This window comes from Muntiacus reevesi, chromosome 8, assembly GCF_963930625.1.
Source record: "Muntiacus reevesi chromosome 8, mMunRee1.1, whole genome shotgun sequence".
Taxonomy (NCBI): domain Eukaryota; kingdom Metazoa; phylum Chordata; class Mammalia; order Artiodactyla; family Cervidae; genus Muntiacus; species Muntiacus reevesi.
In genome coordinates this window covers 22,270,346-22,290,888 of record NC_089256.1, presented here as the reverse complement: position 1 = coordinate 22,290,888, position 20,543 = coordinate 22,270,346, and the positions used below count along the sequence as shown (strand labels likewise).

Below are 20,543 nucleotides of genomic sequence, written 5' to 3'. Positions count from 1 at the left end.
TGCCTCCAAAGTCTCCACACACACACAAAAAAAACACAAAAAAACAAATTTAACCAAGCGTGGGTATTGTTCAGAGGTGACACGAATGGAAAAACACATTGATCACTTCTGATATCACACCTTTTTTTTTTAACAGTTAAATAGAATAAAGGATCTGAGAGCTTTTCAAGGCCTGTAGAGCATTTGAATAAAACATTTCTGCACCACCTTTCATTCTGTTCCAATTCTGCATTATCAGAACAAAAATGCTAATTCTGAGAAGAAAGACATGGGTGTCTGATTTCTCGGTCTTGAAAGGTGCACCATGGCTGAAACTCTGCACAAGGCCTTTGTTTTGATTTTGTTCTCGGGAACAGTATACCTGGCACTGAATTGACATTCTAGAAAACACAAGCTTGCTCACAGCTTGGGACTCTGGGTGTCACGTGGAATGGCTGTGGCTGGGGGCACAAGCTCTAATGACCAGCCCTGCCTGCTGAAGGCCAAGGAGCCACAGCGCCTGTGAGCCAAGAGCATGAAATCTGATGCTGAAGCGCTAAGGCACCAGAGCAGTTTTGTTCAAGAATATGAGGACGCTTGAGACATGTCTTATTTTCCACAGGATTTCTTACTCAGAACTTTGTACTGTGGTGCTGGAGAAGACTCCTGAGAGCCCCTTAGACTTCAGGGAGATCAAACCAGTCCGTCCTAAAGGAAATCAGTCCTGAATATTCATTAAGGACTGATGCTAAAGCTGAAGCTGCAATACTTTGGCCACCTGATGTGAAGAGCCACTGATTAGAAAAGACTCTGATGCTGGGAAAGATTGAAGGCAGGAGGAGAAGGGGGTGGCAGAGGATGAGATGGTTGGATGGCATCACTGACTCAGTGGACATAAATTTGAGTTACCTCTGGGAGATGGTGAAGGTCAGGGAAGCCTAGTGTGCTGCAGTTCATGGGGTTGCAAAGAGTCAGACATGACTTAGCAACTGAACAACAACAAGAATCTTGTTATAAGCAGTGTTTATTTCAGAGAGGAATGAAGTTCTTCAAGGCAGCTCTCTAAAGCACACAGGACATGGGGCTGCCACGGCTTGTCCAGGGCACCACTGCATGCTTGCTTAGTTGCTCAGTCATGTCCAACTCTTTGCCATCCCATGGGCCATAATGCGCCAGGCTCCTCTGGCCATGGGATTCTCCAGGCAAGAATACTGGAGTGGGTTGCCATTTCCAGGGCACCAGTAGCTAGGGTTTATTTTATCCACAAGTGAGTCCCTTGGACTGCAAGGAGACCCAGCCAGTCCATCCTAAAGGAGATCAGTCCTGGGTGTTCATTGGAAGGACTGATGCTGAAGCTGAAACTCCAGTACTTTGACCACCTCATGCGAAGAGTTGACTCATTGGAAAAGACCCTGATGCTGGGAGGGATTGGGGGCAGGAGGAGAAGGGGGTGACAGAGGATGAGATGGCTGGATGGCATCACTGACTCGATGGGCATGAGTTTGAGTAAGCTCCGGGAGTTTGTGATGGACAGGGAGGCCTGGCGTGCTGCGATTCATGGGGTTGCAAAGACTCGGACACGACTGAGTGACTGAACTGAACTGAACTGTGTATGTGTGTGTGTGTGTGTGTGTGTGGGTGGGTGGGTGGGTAGGTGAAGGTGAGGCACACAAAACTAGGAAGAAAAAGGCACTGATACTTTCTGGGTTCACGACCTGAGAATCCAGCCGGCATCTAGCTGACAGCCAAGGAGGGGCTTTCGTGAGCCTCTGCCTGTCCCCAGCCCCCTTCCCTTTGTCGTCCCGAAGTCCCCAAGTCCTAAGGGGCCCCACGGGCTACCTGACATAAGAGACGTAGGACATCCACTGCAAGTAGGTGGGGATCGTGTCAAAGCTGACAAAGAACCCTGAGAAGAGGAGCACGGGGATGGCCGTGACGGGTCCCACGAAAGTCGCCACCTGGAAGCAGACACAGAGGGACCTTACTCCTACCCGCCTCCTCCTCCTCAGGGGGCCCGGAGCCCACAGCCCACGCTTCCAGGAAAGGGCCGGAGGCGTCAGGACAGGTCATCCAGGTCATCCAGGGCCAGGATGGCACAGAAGCACCCCTTTGGGGAGGAACAAGCTGGCCTCCTGCACAAGGAGGGGCCGGGGTGGTGTCCAGAGGCCCAGCTGGATCCAGCAGAGCGGACGGAAGCTGCAAAAGCATGGAGGCCCTGAAAAGCAGGGACAGAGAGACGCTGGTGTGGTCATGAGGATGCTTGTGGGGCGGAAGGCACACGCCTGAGGAGTTGATATCCTGTGTCCCAGCAAGGAAGGGTCAGGAGTGAGACTCCCTAGGTGCCGACAGCAGCTGGTGTGGGCCCAGAACTTTCTACGGCAGTCGGCTGTGAGATGGACACCATTCCATTCCTGCCCATGGATGAGGGTGCTGCCCAGAGGCTGTGAGCGTGGAACAGGAGACCATGCAGCAGGAGAGGGGGTGGCAGAAGGCCGTGGGGTGCTGACTCCCCAGGGCTCTGGCCTTGTTTTCTAAGGGTCAGACTGGCCTGAGCATGTGAAGCCCTGGAGGTGCAAAAACTGTGCACACTGTGAGTTTGGCAGACTGGGAGTAGGTGGCACCAGATGTCCAGAAGGCGCATGTGGAGGGGCTTGGGCAGGTGGAAGTGTGGAGTGTGATGGGATTGTCTGGGGAACAGCTGCATGGATCCCACAGAGGCAACAAAACATAGGCATTGAGAGCTTGGCCTCAGAGCTGGCTGTGTGACTCTGACAAAATCACTTTGCCTCTCTGGGCCTCAGTCTCCCCATCTGTGAAATGGGAGCATTGCACCTAACTTGTGAGGGTGCTTAGACTCAATGAGCCCATGTCCAACCACAGGTCCAGCTGGACCTCTGGGCACAAACTCAGCCCCTCCTTGTGCAAGAGACCAGCTTGCTACTCCCCAAACAGGTGCTTGGCAGGAATAGCACCTGGCATGCCCCATGACACAAAAGGCCACCTGATGATGTCAATTTGCCAATCCTGAGCAGCCAGGACACTTTGATCCCTTCCCCAAGGACAGACTGACCAACCTGTTGAAGCCAGGCTAGGAAGTCAGGACAGAATCAGGAGGGGGGTCTCAGGGACAGGGTACTGAGCTCACGGGGGCTGCAGCCCCGGCCACACAGGTGGAGGTGGGGAGGCGAGGTCCGCCCCATGGTACATCCTCAGCTGGTACCTGCAGTGATGTGGACGCGGCTCCGATCAGCAGGCCCAGGGACTGCGCCACCAGTGAGGTCATGGTGCCCAGAGCCGCGAACAGGACGAAGCGCACAGCGTCAGACGGCTGGGACGTCATCCAGTACACGATGCTGCAGTAGGCCACGGGGAACATGATCTGGAAACACAGGGCCCATCACCCTCACCTGCAAGCCGTGCTTCCCGCCCCCCAGGGAGGCTGGAGAGCCCCGCCCCGGCACACCACGCCAGGGCGCTCACGTACCTGAAAGGGCACATCTGCCATGGTCTTGGCCAGGTAGTAGGCCTTCAGGCTGTACCAGTAATTCAGGTGTTCTCGGAGAAACACGCTCATCTCCAGAGGAACTAGGGGCAGGAAAATGAAAAGGGTCAGTGGGACATTATGGCACCCCAAGAACTCAGACAAGGGGTCTCCTGCGAAGCCCTCTGCAGCCCCAGCTTGGGCTGCCTCCCTGTGAACTGAAGTGCTTCCAATATTAATATCTGGAGTTTCAATGGAAAGGTACGAAATGATTCACCTACCTGGAGAAACTGCCTGGTACACTGGCATCACTGTAGTGACTGGTCCAAGTATCTCCTGCTGAACCTATTTTCACTGAGTAACTATGACAGTGCAATGCCTTCCCCAGGCAAGTCCTCACGAGCTGCTCTTGGAAATTCAGGGCAGCTTAAGGAGGAGGCATTGCCGGAGGAGGTGTCTAGGCTGGGAGACCGGGTGAAGCCACAGTTTTCTACACTGTTCCCCTGAAGTGGCCAAGGGAAGCCTGCTCTGCAAGCAGCCTAGAATTGCACGGAAATCCACCTATAACAGCATTGCTGCATGCTAAGTCACTTTAGTCATGTTCGACTCTTTGCGACCCCATGGACTGTAGCCTGCCCGGCTCTTCTGTCCATGGAATTCTCCAGGCAAGAATACTGAAGTGGGTTGCCATGTCCTATTCCAGGGAATCTTTCCAACCCAGAATAGCTTTACCCCCTCACAAATTTGGCTGCACCAGGGCTATCTTAACTGAATGAGGTTATGCTTACACAGTAGCATTTGAGGGGTTCCCAATTAGAAAACCTTTTAGAAATCTCTCAGCCTTCCACCAGGCTTACAAATCTTCCATTAGTGATTCACTCTTTTGGTTTAAACATGGTATGCATTTTCTCATCTAACAGAACATACAATCATACCTACATCTGTCAACAACGAAAATGGTATTTTAAAAAATAAAATAAGACACTCTATGTTTGTGGCCAAGCAAGCCATGACCTAGTGCAGACAAGGAAGGAGGGGTGGGCGCGGGCTGGACCAGGCACTCACATGTGAGGACGGTGGGCATGAGGGCCGCGAACATGAGGAAGAGCATGGAGAAGAAGAGGAAGCCAGAGTTGCTCAGGACCTTCTTGGCTTCGTTCCCAATCCCCAGGTAGAGCAGGCCAATGAGGAGGCCGATGCCGATGTGGGACGTGATCCGCAGGTGCGTTAGGACCTGGGCAGACGAGGTCCACACTCAGGTGTGCACAACCTCAGAGGTGAGCAGTCAGAGGACAAGGAGACCGAGGCCCCAGAAGTGGCGTTCAACGCATCTCCTGCCCCTTCCCTCCAGAAAGGTGGCAGTCAACCCACTTCTTCTGAGGCTTGTGCATTGCAGGTAGATTCTTTATGACTGAGTCACCCAGGAAGTCCATTCATTCACTACTGTTAGTTTAAGCTTCCATTATACCAAACCCAGGACCCTACACCAGCTCATGTGAGTGTGTGCGTGTGTGCACGTGCACGTGCACACACACACACACACACACACTCACAGGGCAGCATTTCACTGCTGTTCAAGCAGAAGGAACTGCTATCCTTCATTAAATCCTCTTCAACATAGCAAACCAGGACTTTGTCCCTTCGGAGAAGGGGACAAGGGACAGAATGGTGGTAAATGGACAAAGAACAGTCACAGGAAAGACCCACCCTTGCAGAGCACAGCCTGGATGGCTACCAGCCCCTCTATCTTTCAAACTGGGTTCCGGAGGCTCCTGGGCACTCAGGGACCCCCTACACAGGCTGTCAGATTGCCCACTCAAAAGGGTGGATCTTGTCCTGATTCCCAATCCCTCACCAACTCCTTCCTCTGCTGGGTGGAGCTTCCCGGAGGGAGGAATCCCCTCCCTGATGCCAGCCTTGGCCAATGGAATGTGAGCACCAGTGACAGGTTCCCCCACCCACCCACCCACCACCCCACCAGGAGCAGGAAGCTATAAGGGCTGCCATTGTGTTTCTCCTACACTTTCCCCTGCCACGTTCTAGAAAGGAGCCAGTCCTCCAATCTGGGTCCCCAGACGAGAAGACACACGGGGCACACAACCACAACCCACAGCCGCCCACAGGTTACACGAACCAGACATGACTACTGTCATAACCACTAGTAGCCGGGGAGTGTTTGTTACTGCGGCATCACAGAAAGTCGACTGACGCAGAGAGAGGAAAGCGCAAGCAGATGAACAGACCCGAAGGTGACCCCTCGGCTTCCGTTGCCACGGAGACCACTGCACACTGCCTTACCGAGTCCCTCATGATGCTGAGGAAAGTCCTTTTGAAGAGGATGCAGAACTGGGTGAGGCAGCTGGCAGAGAAGCTGTGGCAGCCTTCCATGGAAGTGGAGTCCTGGGGACACACCAAAGGAGGGTAGGAGGGGTGAGCCCCCAGGCCACCGGACGCCCCCTCCTCTGAGCCGAGGAAAGTGCTCATGTAGCAGGCGTGCGGGGCGGCGTGCAGCGCTCCCGGGGGCTGGGGGTGTGCATTACCTTTCTCCACCCCTTCCATCGTTTTGTCTGCTTTACCTCTTCAGAGGGCCGGTGCCAAATAAAAGGATTCACCTCGGCATCGCCCCCAGGCTCTCTCCTGCAGTCAGAGTCGCACTTGCCCTCCCAGACTGCTCTCACCAGGCGGCCGTTCTGGTCACCGTACTCGCCGGACGCGACTTCCATGACTGCAAAGAGGAGAGAGCCAGAGGGCTCAGCCCAGGCATCGCTCGTGCGGGCCTCTTTCCTTTGTGACAAAGTCAGTAATCCAGTGGGAATATCTTTTAACTGATTATATAGATGCTGCGTGAGGATGCTAATGATGTGATAAAAATCATTTAGCAGCCAATGTTGTTTCCAGTCTCAACGCCCAGCAAGGCCGTTGATCACGTCAGGAGCCTGGAAATGCAAATACAGATTGTGATGTTGGACAGCCCGAGAAGTCATGAGCTCATGCATCTATTAACTTATTCATCTGTCTAGCGTTTATTGAGTGCTGGTCATGCGCATGCATACATCAGAGTTGGAGCTGGGAGGAGGGCAGAAGGAAGCAAGATTCCTGTTGGGAAGACAATTCCCAGGATGAGAGTGAGCGATGAGCGCTGAGGCAGCTCTTTAGTACCATGAAGAAGTGCCGGGGGTCCTGAGAGGGGTGCTCTGAGCTCCCTGAGGACACTAGGTTGTGGACTATAAGCTCCACCTCTCAGATCCCCATGGAGCATTACCTCCGCTGACCCTCCTCGACCCTGGTGTCACGCCTCCTCTGCACCCCAAACTGTCCAAGGCCCCACGTTGCTGTTTCTCTCCTAGGTCCACCCTCCCGGGCACCTGCCGCTCCTTCCTCTCCTCCCACCTGCACTCTCCCTCCACCCTCCCCCATTCCTCCTGGTGTGGGACCTGACCCTTTATCTCAGTAAGATTCTTGCTAATGCAATGCCCCCAGGGAACCTCTTTGGCAAAACCAGCTGTTTTCCAGAGTCCGAGCCAGGATGGCTAACTCTCTCTCCATCCAATCACAAACCGGGAGAGTCTGGCCCCACCAGAATGTCACGATCAATGACACCAACCCAGCCAGAACTGCCTGCTCTGCTGGTCATTCACACCCACCACCCTCCAAACAGCCCCTCTCTCCCCACCTCTCTCCCTCTGCTCAAGCGTGATATTGAGGAGCCCCTCCCTGGGCTCTCCCCGGAGCCCTGTTCCTTCTCCTCCCATCTGTCTTTCCCTGTAGGTCCTCACCTCTCTGCTGGCCATGACCCTCACTGCCCTTCCCCATTCAGCAGCACCTGCCCCCCACTGTCCTTGCTCCTGAACCACTCTGCAGCCAACCTGACCATCCCCACCATCAAGGATGCTTGAGACTCCTCCTCCTCCTCTCCCTTGGCCTGCATCTCCTTCCCACTCACCCCACTCTGACCCGGCTTTGTCAGAGTGGCCTTCTTGTAAGAGAGACGCTTTTCCCAGCAACAGCATCCCATGGAACACAATTCAGGAGAGGATGTGTAGGAAAGGTGGGGTTTGGGGGACTGGGGGGGCTGGATGCTTAAAAATAAAACAGAGTGAGAAAGGCTGATGACCAAGAGACCAAGAAGGAGGAATAGAGTGAGTTGAAGCATGTCCCCCAAAAGACTCATGTCCACCTGGAATCTCGAAATGTGGCCTTCTTTGGAAAAGGTTCTTTGCAGATGTAAGTGGTTTTGGATCTTGAGATGAAATTATCCTGGATTTAGGATGGGCCCTGAATCCAACTGAAGGCAAAAGGAGAAGGGGGCGGCAGAGGATAAGATGGTTGGATGGCATCACCAACTCAATAGACATGAATCTGAGCAAAGTCCAGGAGATAGTGAAGGACAGGGAAGCCTGGTGGTGCTGCAGTCCATGGGGTCACAGAGAGTCATACATGACTTAGCGACTGAACAATTGAATAAAATGACTGGTACCCTTATTAGAAGAGGAGGTGACATACAGACACACAGAGAGAAACACTGAGAAAAAAGCCATGTGAAGACAGAGGCAGAAACTGGAGGGATGGGTCACAGGCTAAGAACCACTGGAGCCTCCAGAAGCTGGATGAGGCAGGAAGGACCTTCCCCCAGAGCCTCGGGAGGGAGCCCAGCCCTGCAGACACCTTGACTTCTGGCCTTCGAAGTCTGAAACATGACTTCCTCTTGTTTCAGACCACCCAGCTTGTGGGGCCCCAGGGAAGTAGGACACAATGGCCAGGACGGGACCCCACGCACCGTGGCTGAGAGGGAGGATGGGATGGGGTCAGGGTGTACAAGCACTTGGTGGTCTAGGGACTACGAAGCTCAAAAGAAAAAGAAGGCAAGCAAGGGGGTTTGCAAGTTCTTGCACGTGGACAGCAGGGAGCAGAAGCGGTGGATCTGACTGGAGGACAAGGGAGACGGTTCCAGAGGCGCTGGACACAAAGAGGCTGCCATGTGCAGATAAACGTGCAGGCTGCACAATGGGCAGATCTGGTGGGGAAGTGACTTGGGACATTGGTGTCAGTGCCCTGGAGGGTCCCGGCCAAGAGGAAAGGCCAAAGTGGGAGCCCTGGGGGCACCGAGCATGGAGCTCATAAAAGCATGAGCTGCGAAGCTCAGAAGCTGCAGCCTTTGGGTCAGGAGGAGCGACTCCCACCATTAACCTTGGTTCTGGGCTCCCAGGGTGTTAGTCGCTAAGTCGTGTCCGACTCTGTGCGACCCCACTGACTGTAGCCCGCCAGGCTCCTCTGTCCATGGAATTTTCCAGGCAAGAATACTGGAGTGGATTGCCATTACCTTCTGCAGGAGATCTTCCAGACCCAGAGATTGAACCTGGGTCTCCTGTATTGCAGGTGGATGCTTTACTGTCTGAGCTACTAGGGAAGCCCTGGGTTCCCAATGAAGTGAAGTGAAAGTTGCTCAGTCATGTCTGACTCTTTGCAACCCCATGGTCTATATAGTCCATGGAATTCTCCAGGCCAGAATACTGGAGTGGGCAGCCTTTCCCTTCTCCAGAGGATCTTCCCAACCCAGGGGTCAAACCCAGGTCTTCCACATTGCAGGCAGATTCTTTACCAGCTGAAGTACAAGGCAAGCCCTGGGATCCCAGGGTCTTGTTCAAAACTGCGTTTGTCAAAATTTGTTGTGTTTGGTCAAAATTTAAGTTGAATTTTAACATCTGCATTAATCAATGCAAAGGGAATTTTGTTAAAGGTTATCTCTTTTCCCAGGGTCTTGTTCAAAACTGCGTTTGTCAAAATTTGTTGTGTTTGGTCAAAATTTAAGTTGAATTTTAACATCTGCATTAATCAATGCAAAGGGGATTTTGTTAAAGGTTATCTCTTTTCAGAAATAACTTCCTTTAGACCAGAAGCATCACACAGTCAAGTATTGGGAAATATCTGGCCTAACAACAGATCCCTTGTTTGTAGTTCCAGGTATTTCATCTGGAGGAAAGAAAACCTCTTTTGACTTAGTCTTGAAAGTTCTGCCACAGGATGGCACTTGAGCTATCTGTGGAATAAAGTAACTCTTGATTTGAAGGCTACAGGTAAGAGCAGAAACCCACCAGGAATAAAAAAGACCCCCTTTTGGCTACTCAAGGCTCAACTCACCGAAATCGGCCGGGTTGTGGTAGGTTGGGCAATTCAGACCTAAGTCCCTCAAATACGGTACAAGGTTTGAGACTTTCCCTCGGTACACACACTGTCCTTGACTGAGGACATAAAGCTGAAAAAAGTAAGAAGGAAAACATCAACTCTGCCTTCCTCTGTAAAGGGAGAGAAACTCTCAATCCATCCATCCAATGATCCACTCACCCACTCACCCACCCACCCATCCATCCATCCATCCACTCACCTAACCACCCATCCATCCACTCACTCAACCACCCATCCATCCACTCACCCAACCATCCATCTATACACCCACTCATCCATCTATCCATCCATTCACCCCATCCATCCATTCACCTATTTATCCATCCACTCACCCATCCATCCATCTATACACCCACTCATCCATCCATTCATCCAGTCACCCCATCCATCCACTCACCTATCCATCCATTTATACACCCACTCATCCATCTAACCACCTACCCATCTATCTATCCATCCATTCACCCATTGATTCATCTATCAGTCCATCAATTCCTCTCTCAGGACAGCTTTATGTTACCTCCCAAGGACTCAAATTTCAAAAGGAAATCCATGATAAGTCAGGAAAGACAGAAGATATCAAATGACCAGGAGTTATTTACTCTGTTGCCTTTCTACCTCTCATGCTAACCACTTACTTAGGCCAGATTTTGAAGCTATAAACACTGCATTCCTTGGGACATTTTTTTGCTCAGGATGATCTAAAAGCCTCAGATTTTTTTTTTTAAACCTAAGATTTACAAAAGAGATGATACTGTACAAATATCACAACTTGCTATCTAATTTTGTATGGCAAGTGTCCCCCTCCTGCCATCAGGGGGGGACATTAATGAAGCCTCAGTAATGTCAGTGACTCATCCAAGACCCTGAGGCTGGACACTAACTCTAGAGAGAGGACACTGGCCAGCTCTTCCTATCCCCTCTGGCCCTGCCACCTGAGGTGCTTATGGCGCCAAAATCTTAAGAAACATAACACCTAAGGCCACTCAAAAATGAAGACACCCTCATGAACTAAGCCGCGAGTACCCAGATTTGGTTTCATCTGGGCCAATGACAGCAGGCCAACGTACCTGGTCAAACAGCTCGAAGAGCTTGGCACTGGGTTGGTGGATGGTGCAGATGATGGACCGGCCGCCCTGGGCCAACCCCTTCATCAGGGAGACAACCTGGAAGCAGGAGGCGCTGTCCAGGCCGCTGTAAGTCAAGGGACACCATGAGATGTCTGTGAGCCCCCAACCAGATCCCTCATTCAGAGCACCCTGGTTGTGTCTGTGCAGGCTGGCCTGAGCCCCTCAGCGGGTGGGGAGGTGGCTCCTTCTGCCGGCAGGGAGGGCAGGGCCTGATTACCTGGTGGGCTCGTCAAAGAACATGACCGGAGGGTTGTTCACCAGCTCCAGCGCGATGGCCAGTCGCTTCCGCTGGCCACCCGAGAGGCTGCCGGTCCGCGTGTTGGCACAAGACAGCAGGCCCAGGGCTGTCAGGATCTCCTTGACCTGGGGGATAGCAGAAGCAGAGTGGCATCAGAGACCACCCGCAGGGCCCACATGGAGCCCTGATCCCCTTCTCCACCCAACTCCCAGATACACCTGGAGAGACTGCAGATCCGGCCCACCCCAGTGTTGCCAGGCCTGGTGTCCTGATTAGGGAGGCTGAGACCCAGGAGACTGAGAGGCAGGGCTGGGGCCAGGCCAGCCTGGGCTGGAGTCCTGGTCCTGCCTCTGGTTGGCAACCTAGCAAGTCCCTTCATGTGTGAGCCCAGGGCCGGGAAGGTGTGGGATAAACACTGCAGAAAGGGTGGATCCACAGACACACAGATGGACGAGTGACTGGGTTTCTGACCAGCACAGAGCGGGGGGCCACCCTGATAGTTTAATGCTTTAACAGATAAAATGCTTGGCACACAGTAAGCATTTCACTCGGTGACAGCTGTTAGTAACACACAGCTCCCGTGGACTCAACCACATAGGCCAGGTCTCCCAGAAAGATGGAGCTCCATCCACACTTGTGAATGGGAAAAGAAGGTCTCTAATTCAGCAGCAAAGCAATGACACTGCTCAAAGCTATCACTGCTTCTCTTAGTGACCCTGCCAACACTGCCCCTGGGAGCTGCCTGGGAACCAAGGTATAAACAGCCCACTGTGTGCTCAGCCCTCCCTGGCTGCCCCCATCACTGATCCGGGATGGACTCGGAGCAGGAAGGTCAGAAGAGTTTGGTGTAGACTGTTCCCCGGTTTCATCCACAGCAGTCAGTGTTTGGGGTCCATCCTGGTGTTTTCTAGAGGTGGCCACAAGAAGGCAGAGGTCAGCTGCCGCCCTTCTGGCCTCCTTGTCAGGTTCACCTCCCAGTGGGGTGCAAGGCAACCTGCCACAGAGGTCCTGCCAGAATTCACTGGGCCATTGTCCTAGCCCATGGTGGCAGCAGGTGGACCCTAGTCCAGCAACTTCTCTAGGGAGATGAGGTCATCCTCAAGGAGAAGGAACTCAAGGAGGAAAATTTCCACTCTGGCTCTTGAATTACTTCTGCGCGGTCAGGACACAATGTGGCCTTGGTGATGGGAAGGACCAGGGCACTGCTGCTCCACGGGCCAGAAGCAGGCAGGTCAGATAGATCTGCATTTGAATCCTGCTCGGCCTTTCCCCTGCTGAGCCCTAAACCCAGCTCCATCACCTCTTCTAGAACATACAGTCATTGAGGCACGTCATCCCCAAACCTCACAATGAGGTTGCCCAGAAAAGGCCATCTTTCAGGAGTGCCTTCCCTCATGTGGATAGTCCACTGGCCTTCCCAGGATGACATGGCTCCAGCAGACTCCAGGAATCCAGGCCAAAGGTTCAGAAGGAAGATCACCCACTCCCTACTTGCCCTTAGCCCCACTGGAAGGATGCTGGAGGTGGAGGCCAAGGTCAGCACCTCCTGTTTCCCTTGCATGCAGGCATCGTGTCTAGGATTCTCTCAGGGATGACGCCCTGCAGGCTGGTTTTGTTTTAAAGTGAATCAGAAAGAACAATGTCCCCTCCTGGGAAACCTCACTCCTGAGGAAGGCCCCTCGCTGGGGGGTTCTCGAGGCTGGGGCCACTTTTCTAGGAAATGAGGTGGAGTGGGCAACATTCCACTACCTGCTGGAACATTCCAGTCTATTTTGTTTCCTCAAGAAGTAAACAACCAGGACCCAGGGACACAACGGGGTGGGAGGGAAATGAGTCAGGGCCTGTCCTCTCCTTGGACAATCACGCAGCCCTGCTGATGGTGCTGGGGCGGGGCTGGACCCTGCTGAGGATGAGGAAGACCGGTCGGGACTTGACAGACAGAGGGGTGCAGGGCTGAAGGACTGGCTGCGGGTGCTCCTCTGTGGAGTCAGCTGAGAGGCACACACGTGTTTCTTGCCCCCGCCCTTCAGCAAATGCTCCCTCCCAGCACCCTCTCCCACCTGGAAAGGCTGGTCCCCTGGGCCACGCTGCAGGCAAACCATCCCACACCCACTTACTCATGGATCGCATCTGTTCTGGGAGCTCAGACTTTAATGAGTGCACCGAACTCAGCTTCCCACCTCCAGTAGGCAGCTACAGACAAAACCCCCAGGCGCTGGAGGCCCTGGCCTCAGTTATCCAGTGGGTTTCAGGAGACCAGGCCTGAAGGGTCCCCTCATGGGCTTAGTTCTGCTTCACTTCAGGGCCCTCTCCAAGCCAGCAAGGCTCTCTGAACCCCTGCATCTGCTCACCCATCTTCCCAGGGGGCCGACCTGTGTCTGAGACTCGCCCTTCAGAACAGAGTGGTGGTCCTGGGCCCCCCTTGCCTTCAACCCACAAAACCAAACCCCATCTGGCTCTTCCACCCTCTTGGACGGTGGAAACACCCATGCCTCCCATGCTTTTTTCCCACATCTGTGTTTTGGGGTCTGTTCATCCATTTTATTCCTTTCAGCTACAGAACCAGAGTCCACATGAAGCATCTGCGAGGAGGGGTTTTCACTCCTCACAGAAATCGGGCTCCCCTACCCTGAATGTGCCATTTCCTCATCCCCCCAAATTCTTACCCAAATCCTCAGCTTTCTGAAGGGTGGGGTGGGGGGAGGAGGGCACAGGGAGGGACAGAAGGGGCCCTAAAGACCCCTCACTCCAATGTCTCTTGTGCTGCATGCATGTTCAGTCATTCAGTCGTGTCCAACTCTCTGTGACCCCATGGACTGTGGCCCACCAGGCTCCTCTGTTCATGGGGTTCTCCAGGAAAGAATAGTGAAGGTTGCCATGCCTTTCTCCAGGGGATCTTACCAACCCAGGGACTGAACCTGCATTTCTTATGCTTCCTCCATTGGCAGGTGGGTTCTTTACCACTATCGCCACCTGGGAAACCCAAGGCGGTTTACATCCACATCCTATCAACTGTCAAGCTGCTGCTGATACTGTGACTGTTTTCTCCGACAGAGGATGAGATGGTTGGATGGCATCACCGACTCGATGAACATGAGTTTGAGCAAGCTCTGGGAGTTGGTGATGGACAGGGAAGCCTGGTGTGCTGCAGTCCATGGGGTCGCAAAGAGTTTGACATGACTGAGCAACCGAACTGAACTGATTCCATTTTGTATGGACACATAAAGAGCCAAGTCGCATTGTTGGCACCAACCCCACAGATCTTACTCTCTCTGCTGTTGGCCTGTGGTCCTACAGGCACGGAAGACAGGATAATATTATAAAAGTAGAATTTCACCAAATCACATCTTACACTGGAACTCCCACCAGTGCCAGCCGTGGGGTGGAGACGAGGGGAGTTGGGTTTGTCTTAGACAGTGTGTAAATATAAACCAGGCCTCCCCACTAAGTGGGGGTTTCTGGTGCTCCCTGCTGGGTCTGCTTACCCAACACCCTTTGGCTCCCTGGGGTTTCAGGGAGGCAAAAAAGCAATGAAAAGGATCACAAGATCTCCGTCATCTTAGAAACGTGTTTGTGTTATTTTTAAAAGGCTGGTTAATAACAGGTAAGAACCAAATTTCTTCTTGCAAGTGTGTAGGGGTGGAGGCTGGTTATTTTTAAATGGATGACTAACCATCTTCACTGTTAGTGTTTTATCAAAAACAATGGAGTGTAAAGTGTATCAGAAACTAAAAGGGGAAGAGTGCTGGGTCTAAGCCTGAGGTTGGTTCCTCAAGCCTGTGTCCTTGCTACATCTGTGAGCTGCGTCTGTCTTGTGGCAGCATGGTCACTCCAGGCGTGTGCCAGTCCAAGGGCACACTGCTATGCCACTGACCCCCCAGTGAAAACAGCCAGGCACCAAGCCACAAGCCAAGTCAGTCCCCAGAGGCCCCCCACATGTGACTGCCAGGTGGATTTCACGTGACCCAAGCATACACTTACCATCTCCCTTCTTCCTTCGTCCTTCTCCTGGAGTTTGAGGTGTGCGGATACCTGTAGGGGATGACAGCAGTGGAATGGATCAGAGCAGATGGCCAGCAGCAAGACAACCTAACTCAGCGACGGCGGCATGACAGAGGAAACTCGCAGAGGTCCGGGCTCCCCACCTCCCTCGGCTTCACTAAGGAAGGTCCCAGAGAGCAGTGAGGCCTGGGCCGCTTCCAGTCACTTCGGTGGATTCTCTGCTGGTCCCTGAGTGAAGTGAGATTGGGCAACTGAGCGACGAGGACTCCCCAGGCTTTGGAGGCTTCAAGATCACTGTTAGGAATTTCACAAAGCCACCTGTGAAACCACTGACAGCTTACCATTCTCCACAGTGGGAGTATTTACACCACAGAAATTGGCAAGTGGTATGTAAAAGGAGTTGACTGGGAAAGATCCTGATGCTGGGAAAGACTGAGGACAAAAGGATAAGGGGGTGGCAGAGGATGAGATGGTTGGACGGAATCACCAACTCGATGGACATGAGTTTGAGCAAACTCCAGATGGTGGAGGACAAGTAAGCCTGGTGTGCTGCAGTCCAAGGAGTCGCAAAGAGTCAGATACTGACTAAGAGTCAGACCTTAGTGACTGAACATCAACATATAAAGAGTCTAGTTTTGTTATTTCTGTTGTTTGGTTTGATATCATGCCTGCTAGCACACACGGGACCCCTGACCCTGTCTGGCGAAGGCCTGAGTAGCCATCAGCATGGCCGGCATCAGCCTTGGCTCTTCTGCCGAATCCTGGGAACTTGGGAAGCAAGGACTTTGGTCTCCTCCTCAGCACAGCACTGAGGTCAGAACCTGCCCACCTGGAGAGCTACTGAGGCTGCCCAGTGGCCCCTCAAGAGACTGTGATGCAGGGGTGAGGGGTCGAGAGGCTGAGCTCCCAGAATCAGGCTGGAGCAGCCGCCAGCCATGTGACTCCGAGTGTCATGTCTTAGGCTGCCTGGGGGCAGAGGGTCAGAAGCAGCACACGGAAAGGCACCAAGGGCTCATGGCCAGCACCATCCCCACGTGTGGGACGGGACCCTGCAGAGTACAAGGTATCCTTTCTCATCATGTGCCAGCGTGTTAAGTTGCCTCAGCTGTGTCTGACTCTTTGCGATCCTATGGACTGTAGCCCGCCAGGCTCCTCTGTCCATGGGATTCTCCAGGCAAGAATACTGGAGTGGGTTGCCTGTTCCTCCTTCAGGGGATCTTGCCCACCCAGGGATCGAACCCAAGTGTCTTATGCCTCCTATACTGTCAGGCAGGTTCTTTACCACTAGCGCTACCTGGGAAGCCCATCCTTTCTCATTAACTGAGAATAACTCAATTTATTCAGTTAACCATTTCTCATTAACTTAACAGTATTTATCAAGGGGATTGTGACTTTCTCAAAATCAAAATGTAATTTATTTTAATTCTGAAAAATAAATGGATTTCCCAGGCCTGGAGACAGGTTAGGGGGAGGACAGATGTGACAACAGGAGTTGAAGATCTCGTTTTCAAAAGAAAGCGGTGACAGAGCTAGAAATCGAAGTGAAGTTTCTCAAACAAGTAACCAGGGAATGAAGCTATGGTTGCCGAAGATGAAGGTGAAGTGACAATGTGGGAATCCACAGGGTAAGTAGAAATCATGTATTTCCCAACCTCGCCATCCTATTTGCAAACTCCTCTTGAGCAGCCCATGCCCCATGAGAACGCCCACTTGGAGGCCAGAGGAGCTACACGGTCAGGCTGCTGGGTGCTCAGGGCTGCTGGGGCAGCAGGTTAGAAGGCAGACCACTACCCAACGCCTTCTCTGCTTCTCTCTGCTGAGCTAAGGATCCCCTGGAATTGCCCTTTGGCCAAAATGCTGGGCATCCACCCGTCTGCGATCCCCCAGAGAGGAAGCCTGGCTCCGTATGTGTCAAGAGTGCAAGGCAAGACCTCTCTTGTGGAAACCCATGGTGAATGCTCGTCTACTGCCCGAGCATGAGGTAGACTAGCTGGGAAGGTCCCCAGTGTGCCAGGAGAGGCCTGGAGACCAGGCACTGACTTGCACCGCAGATGAGGAGATGGCAGAGAAGCCGACAGCCCCACGGATCCATGCTCCATCATGGACAAGGGCTGCCTACTGACTTCCTGTCTGGGAGGCTCCCTAGCAGCTCCCGAAGCCCACAGCTGTGGGTCAGTGTGGTCCCTGTCGACCTGGCACAAGGCTAGGTCATGGTCTGCCCAAAGAGTACAGACCACGCCAGGCCATCCTAGACCCCACTGTACCAGATGCCCGGGCTAACCGCTAAACTCTCCAAGGCACCCTTTCTTATGTGGTTGTGTAGGATTACATGTCTGATGACCTTGCTAGACTATATGTGTGCAGGCCTGAGACCCAGCGAGTGAGCAGCAAACACGTGTTTTATACCCACCTGGCAGGCAGGTGAGTCAGAGGACGAGACCCTCAGGGCCCTAATCCAGGCACCAGACTGCCTGGAACTTTGGCCAAAGCCATAGAACACCAATGGGAAGAAAAGACCCTTGACCCGTGGGCCTAGGAGTGTGGTCACTCTGGCAGTGGTCCCCCATATCAGCCAGGTTAATCACCTTCTCAGAGACCTGGCCTCGATTTTGCCATCCGGGGTCTACAGGGTCTTGGGGGGCTGCCTTGGGTGACACTGTCCACACAGCACATGGGGTCTGAACTCTGTGTGAAAGTGGGGTGCCAGTGCTGCTTCACTTCATGTGGAGGGTGGGGGGTAGATGCAGGTGAGGGTGGAGTACATGTAGGGGATGGGGGGTGTCCAGGTGTGAGGCTGCAGGCCCCAGGACGCTCACCATCATGGCCTCCTGCACGGTCAGGTGCGGCAGCAGCAGGTCATCCTGCATGATGTAACAGGACACCTTCCGGAAGCAGCGCAGGTCCCGGGGGAGCCCGTTGATGAGGACCTCACCCTTCATGCCGGTCTCCCTGCAGGGTCAGCCAGAGGATGTGTCAGCCTGGCCCCTCCTGCACCGCCTCCTCCTCCTCCAAGGCTGAGGGAGGGGGGAGACCACAGCCCTCCCAGCATCATTCAACTGGACCAGTAGGGACACCAAGCTGGGCATGGCCGGGAAGCCCAGATCAATGCTCAGAGGAGGGAACCCCAAGAAGAAAAGGCCCAGTGTGGAAAGGGAGGGGAGAACAAGTGTGGGCCTCCCTGGGATCTCACGTTCGTCACATGTGCCTACGGACCAAACCAATACATGGATGCTCCTACCTGTGGACATGAGGCCCCAAGCACGCCCCTGGCTTTGCAGGGTTTATAAGATGAGGGTGTGAACAGTCTTGTGTGTAGCCTCGGTTATATCAACTCCCCCAAAGGCCAAGACTCTGCAGCCCAGGGTGGGACCACTAGGTCAGAACCAGTTCCTGAGGGCAGCATGAATCTGATGTTGACTGGGAGGGACCAGTACAGGCTTGCTGGGCCCAGGTGACTCAGAGAAGAGGAGGGGGTCTGGGCCCTGGACCCACTAGACCAGGCAGACAGGAAGTTGTTCTCTCAGACCACAGTGGAGCTGAGGCATCCGGGTATACTGTGGAGACAGAGGGGCATGGCCCCACCATGGCCCCTCCAGTCACACTCTCTCCCACTCAGACACACAGGGCATCTCTACTGTCCAGTACGACTCTGGTGCATCATCGCAGCCCAGGGAGGTAGAGGGAGCCACAGGCATCCTACTAGGATCCACCTTATCCAGTGCTGCCTCATCGATGCCATGAAAAACAGAAACACAGAGAGTCTACGGAGACCAGTGAGGTTACACCTGCTCTCCAACTTCATCCAGCCCACTACTATGACCATGGGCCCTGGGGTGGGTCCCTTCTTTCCTCCAAGGAATGGGTTGGATCAACTGGCTTCCCAGGGAGCCAGGCTGGGAGACCTGTCTCCAGGTTGCTGCATGTGGCTCCAGGATGGTGCTGGGCAGTCTGGGCAGGAGTGTGGGTGTGGGGTGAGCTGAAAAATGACTGAATTCACCATACTGAATACTCCCCTGAGACTTCCCAGAGCCTTAAAAAGTGATGGGTGGACCATTCACGCTGCTGGCCCCTGGTGAACCACTGGCTGAGGGCTTGCTCACCTGTATCCAGCCAGGATGTTCATGAGTGTGGACTTCCCAGCCCCAGAAGGACCCATGATGGCCACCAGCTCTCCACTGTTGAACTTTCCAGAAATGCCTTTCAAAAGGGTCTTGTATCCTGTGAAAAAAGGATCATGCTCATTTCCAGCCATCCCAGGACACAGTGGTTCTGCCCCCAGTGCCATAGAGGCCAACACACAGAGCATGTAATTTCAGAACCAAGGCCAAAGGCGAGGTTTTTCACTCCACAGTATTTATAAAAATGCTGAGTTCTGGGCAAGAAAATGGACCTCCTGTCTTTTAGATGCCTCTGCCTACTGCCTCAGTTGCATCTCATGGGTTATATTAGTAATAAGCACCAGTGGGTATATAATGCTGTAGCATTTACAAAGCCCTTTCCTGGACGTAACCTAGGGCAGCCATCCCTAAACTTTGGAACCAGGGACCAGTTTGGTGGAGGACAATTTTTTCCGCGAACCAGGGGGTAGGGGACGGTTTTGGGATGATTCAAGCACATTACATTTATCGAGCACTTTATTGCTATTGATATTATTATTACATCAGCTCTGCCTCAGATCATCAGGCAAGATCCCAGAGACTGGGGACCCCTGATCTAGGATTATGAGGAATCCACCATTCTCATTTCAGATCCAAGAAGCACATGTCCAGTGGGCCTCGGAGACTCGTCTAGGCACCCAATGCTGGAGCAGACAGATCCTAACCCAGGGCTGCACTGCCTACCACTATGGTAAACTGGCACCTTTATCAATCAAGTGATTAATTTATTATTTCACATATGACTTATCTATTTAAAATCTATATTGGTATAAATTAGTTATATAGAATTTATCCACATTTGTAATTAAATGTTTCATAGGCTAATAATTCATTACTAATTGAAAGTTTATCATTTTGCAGTTATACCACATTGCTTTGGACTTTCTGCCAAATCTCCATCAAAGAGCCTTGTGAAAGGACAAAAAAAGAACTATACATGCCAGACAGAGTCACATTACTTCTTTTCAAGCAGACGGTTCAGATGTGCTACAAAGACTTAAAAGATCCCACGTGCTGCAGCTATAACCTGACACAATCAAATAAATAAATTTTGTTTTTTAAAAAGGAATCAAATAGAGACAACTGGATTCATCTGAAGATTCCTAATTCAGAGACACTTCTCAGTCCCTGAAAACATTCCCAGGATATGCCCTTAAATGACCAGAATCGGGCAAATGCAGCATTTTGGTTCCCCACGCAGAGCTGAAAGGGGCCTGGTGAGGACAGGGTCTTTGGGGCACCTGACGAGCCCCTAGTCACTCCCCAGGCCCCAGACCCATGTTTACTGAAACCCCAGCCTGGGTCTAGGTCTCGGCATGTTCTCCCAGCGGCCTCTCTTTTTTCACAGATGGGAACCCCAAACCCCCACCTGT

General features: G+C 52.9%; 1 protein-coding gene across 2 annotated transcripts in view; it reads right to left on the bottom strand.

The window, feature by feature from the left end:
- The window catches only part of ABCG1 (ATP binding cassette subfamily G member 1), a 69,066-nt gene that overhangs the window by 6,947 nt on the left and 41,576 nt on the right, over positions 1 to 20,543 (bottom strand). The window contains exons 3-14 of one of the 2 annotated variants that reach the window (XM_065942877.1): positions 19,114 to 19,231; positions 17,830 to 17,962; positions 14,993 to 15,043; positions 10,991 to 11,136; positions 10,714 to 10,837; positions 9,599 to 9,713; positions 6,001 to 6,185; positions 5,759 to 5,860; positions 4,526 to 4,694; positions 3,464 to 3,564; positions 3,200 to 3,358; positions 1,819 to 1,937 (exon numbers count right to left, since the gene is read on the bottom strand). In XM_065942877.1, the coding sequence (XP_065798949.1) occupies positions 1,819 to 1,937; positions 3,200 to 3,358; positions 3,464 to 3,564; positions 4,526 to 4,694; positions 5,759 to 5,860; positions 6,001 to 6,185; positions 9,599 to 9,713; positions 10,714 to 10,837; positions 10,991 to 11,136; positions 14,993 to 15,043; positions 17,830 to 17,962; positions 19,114 to 19,231 (1,522 nt within the window). The remainder of the gene's footprint in view (positions 1 to 1,818; positions 1,938 to 3,199; positions 3,359 to 3,463; positions 3,565 to 4,525; positions 4,695 to 5,758; positions 5,861 to 6,000; positions 6,186 to 9,598; positions 9,714 to 10,713; positions 10,838 to 10,990; positions 11,137 to 14,992; positions 15,044 to 17,829; positions 17,963 to 19,113; positions 19,232 to 20,543) is intronic. The other variant, XM_065942878.1, reaches the window with a different exon arrangement.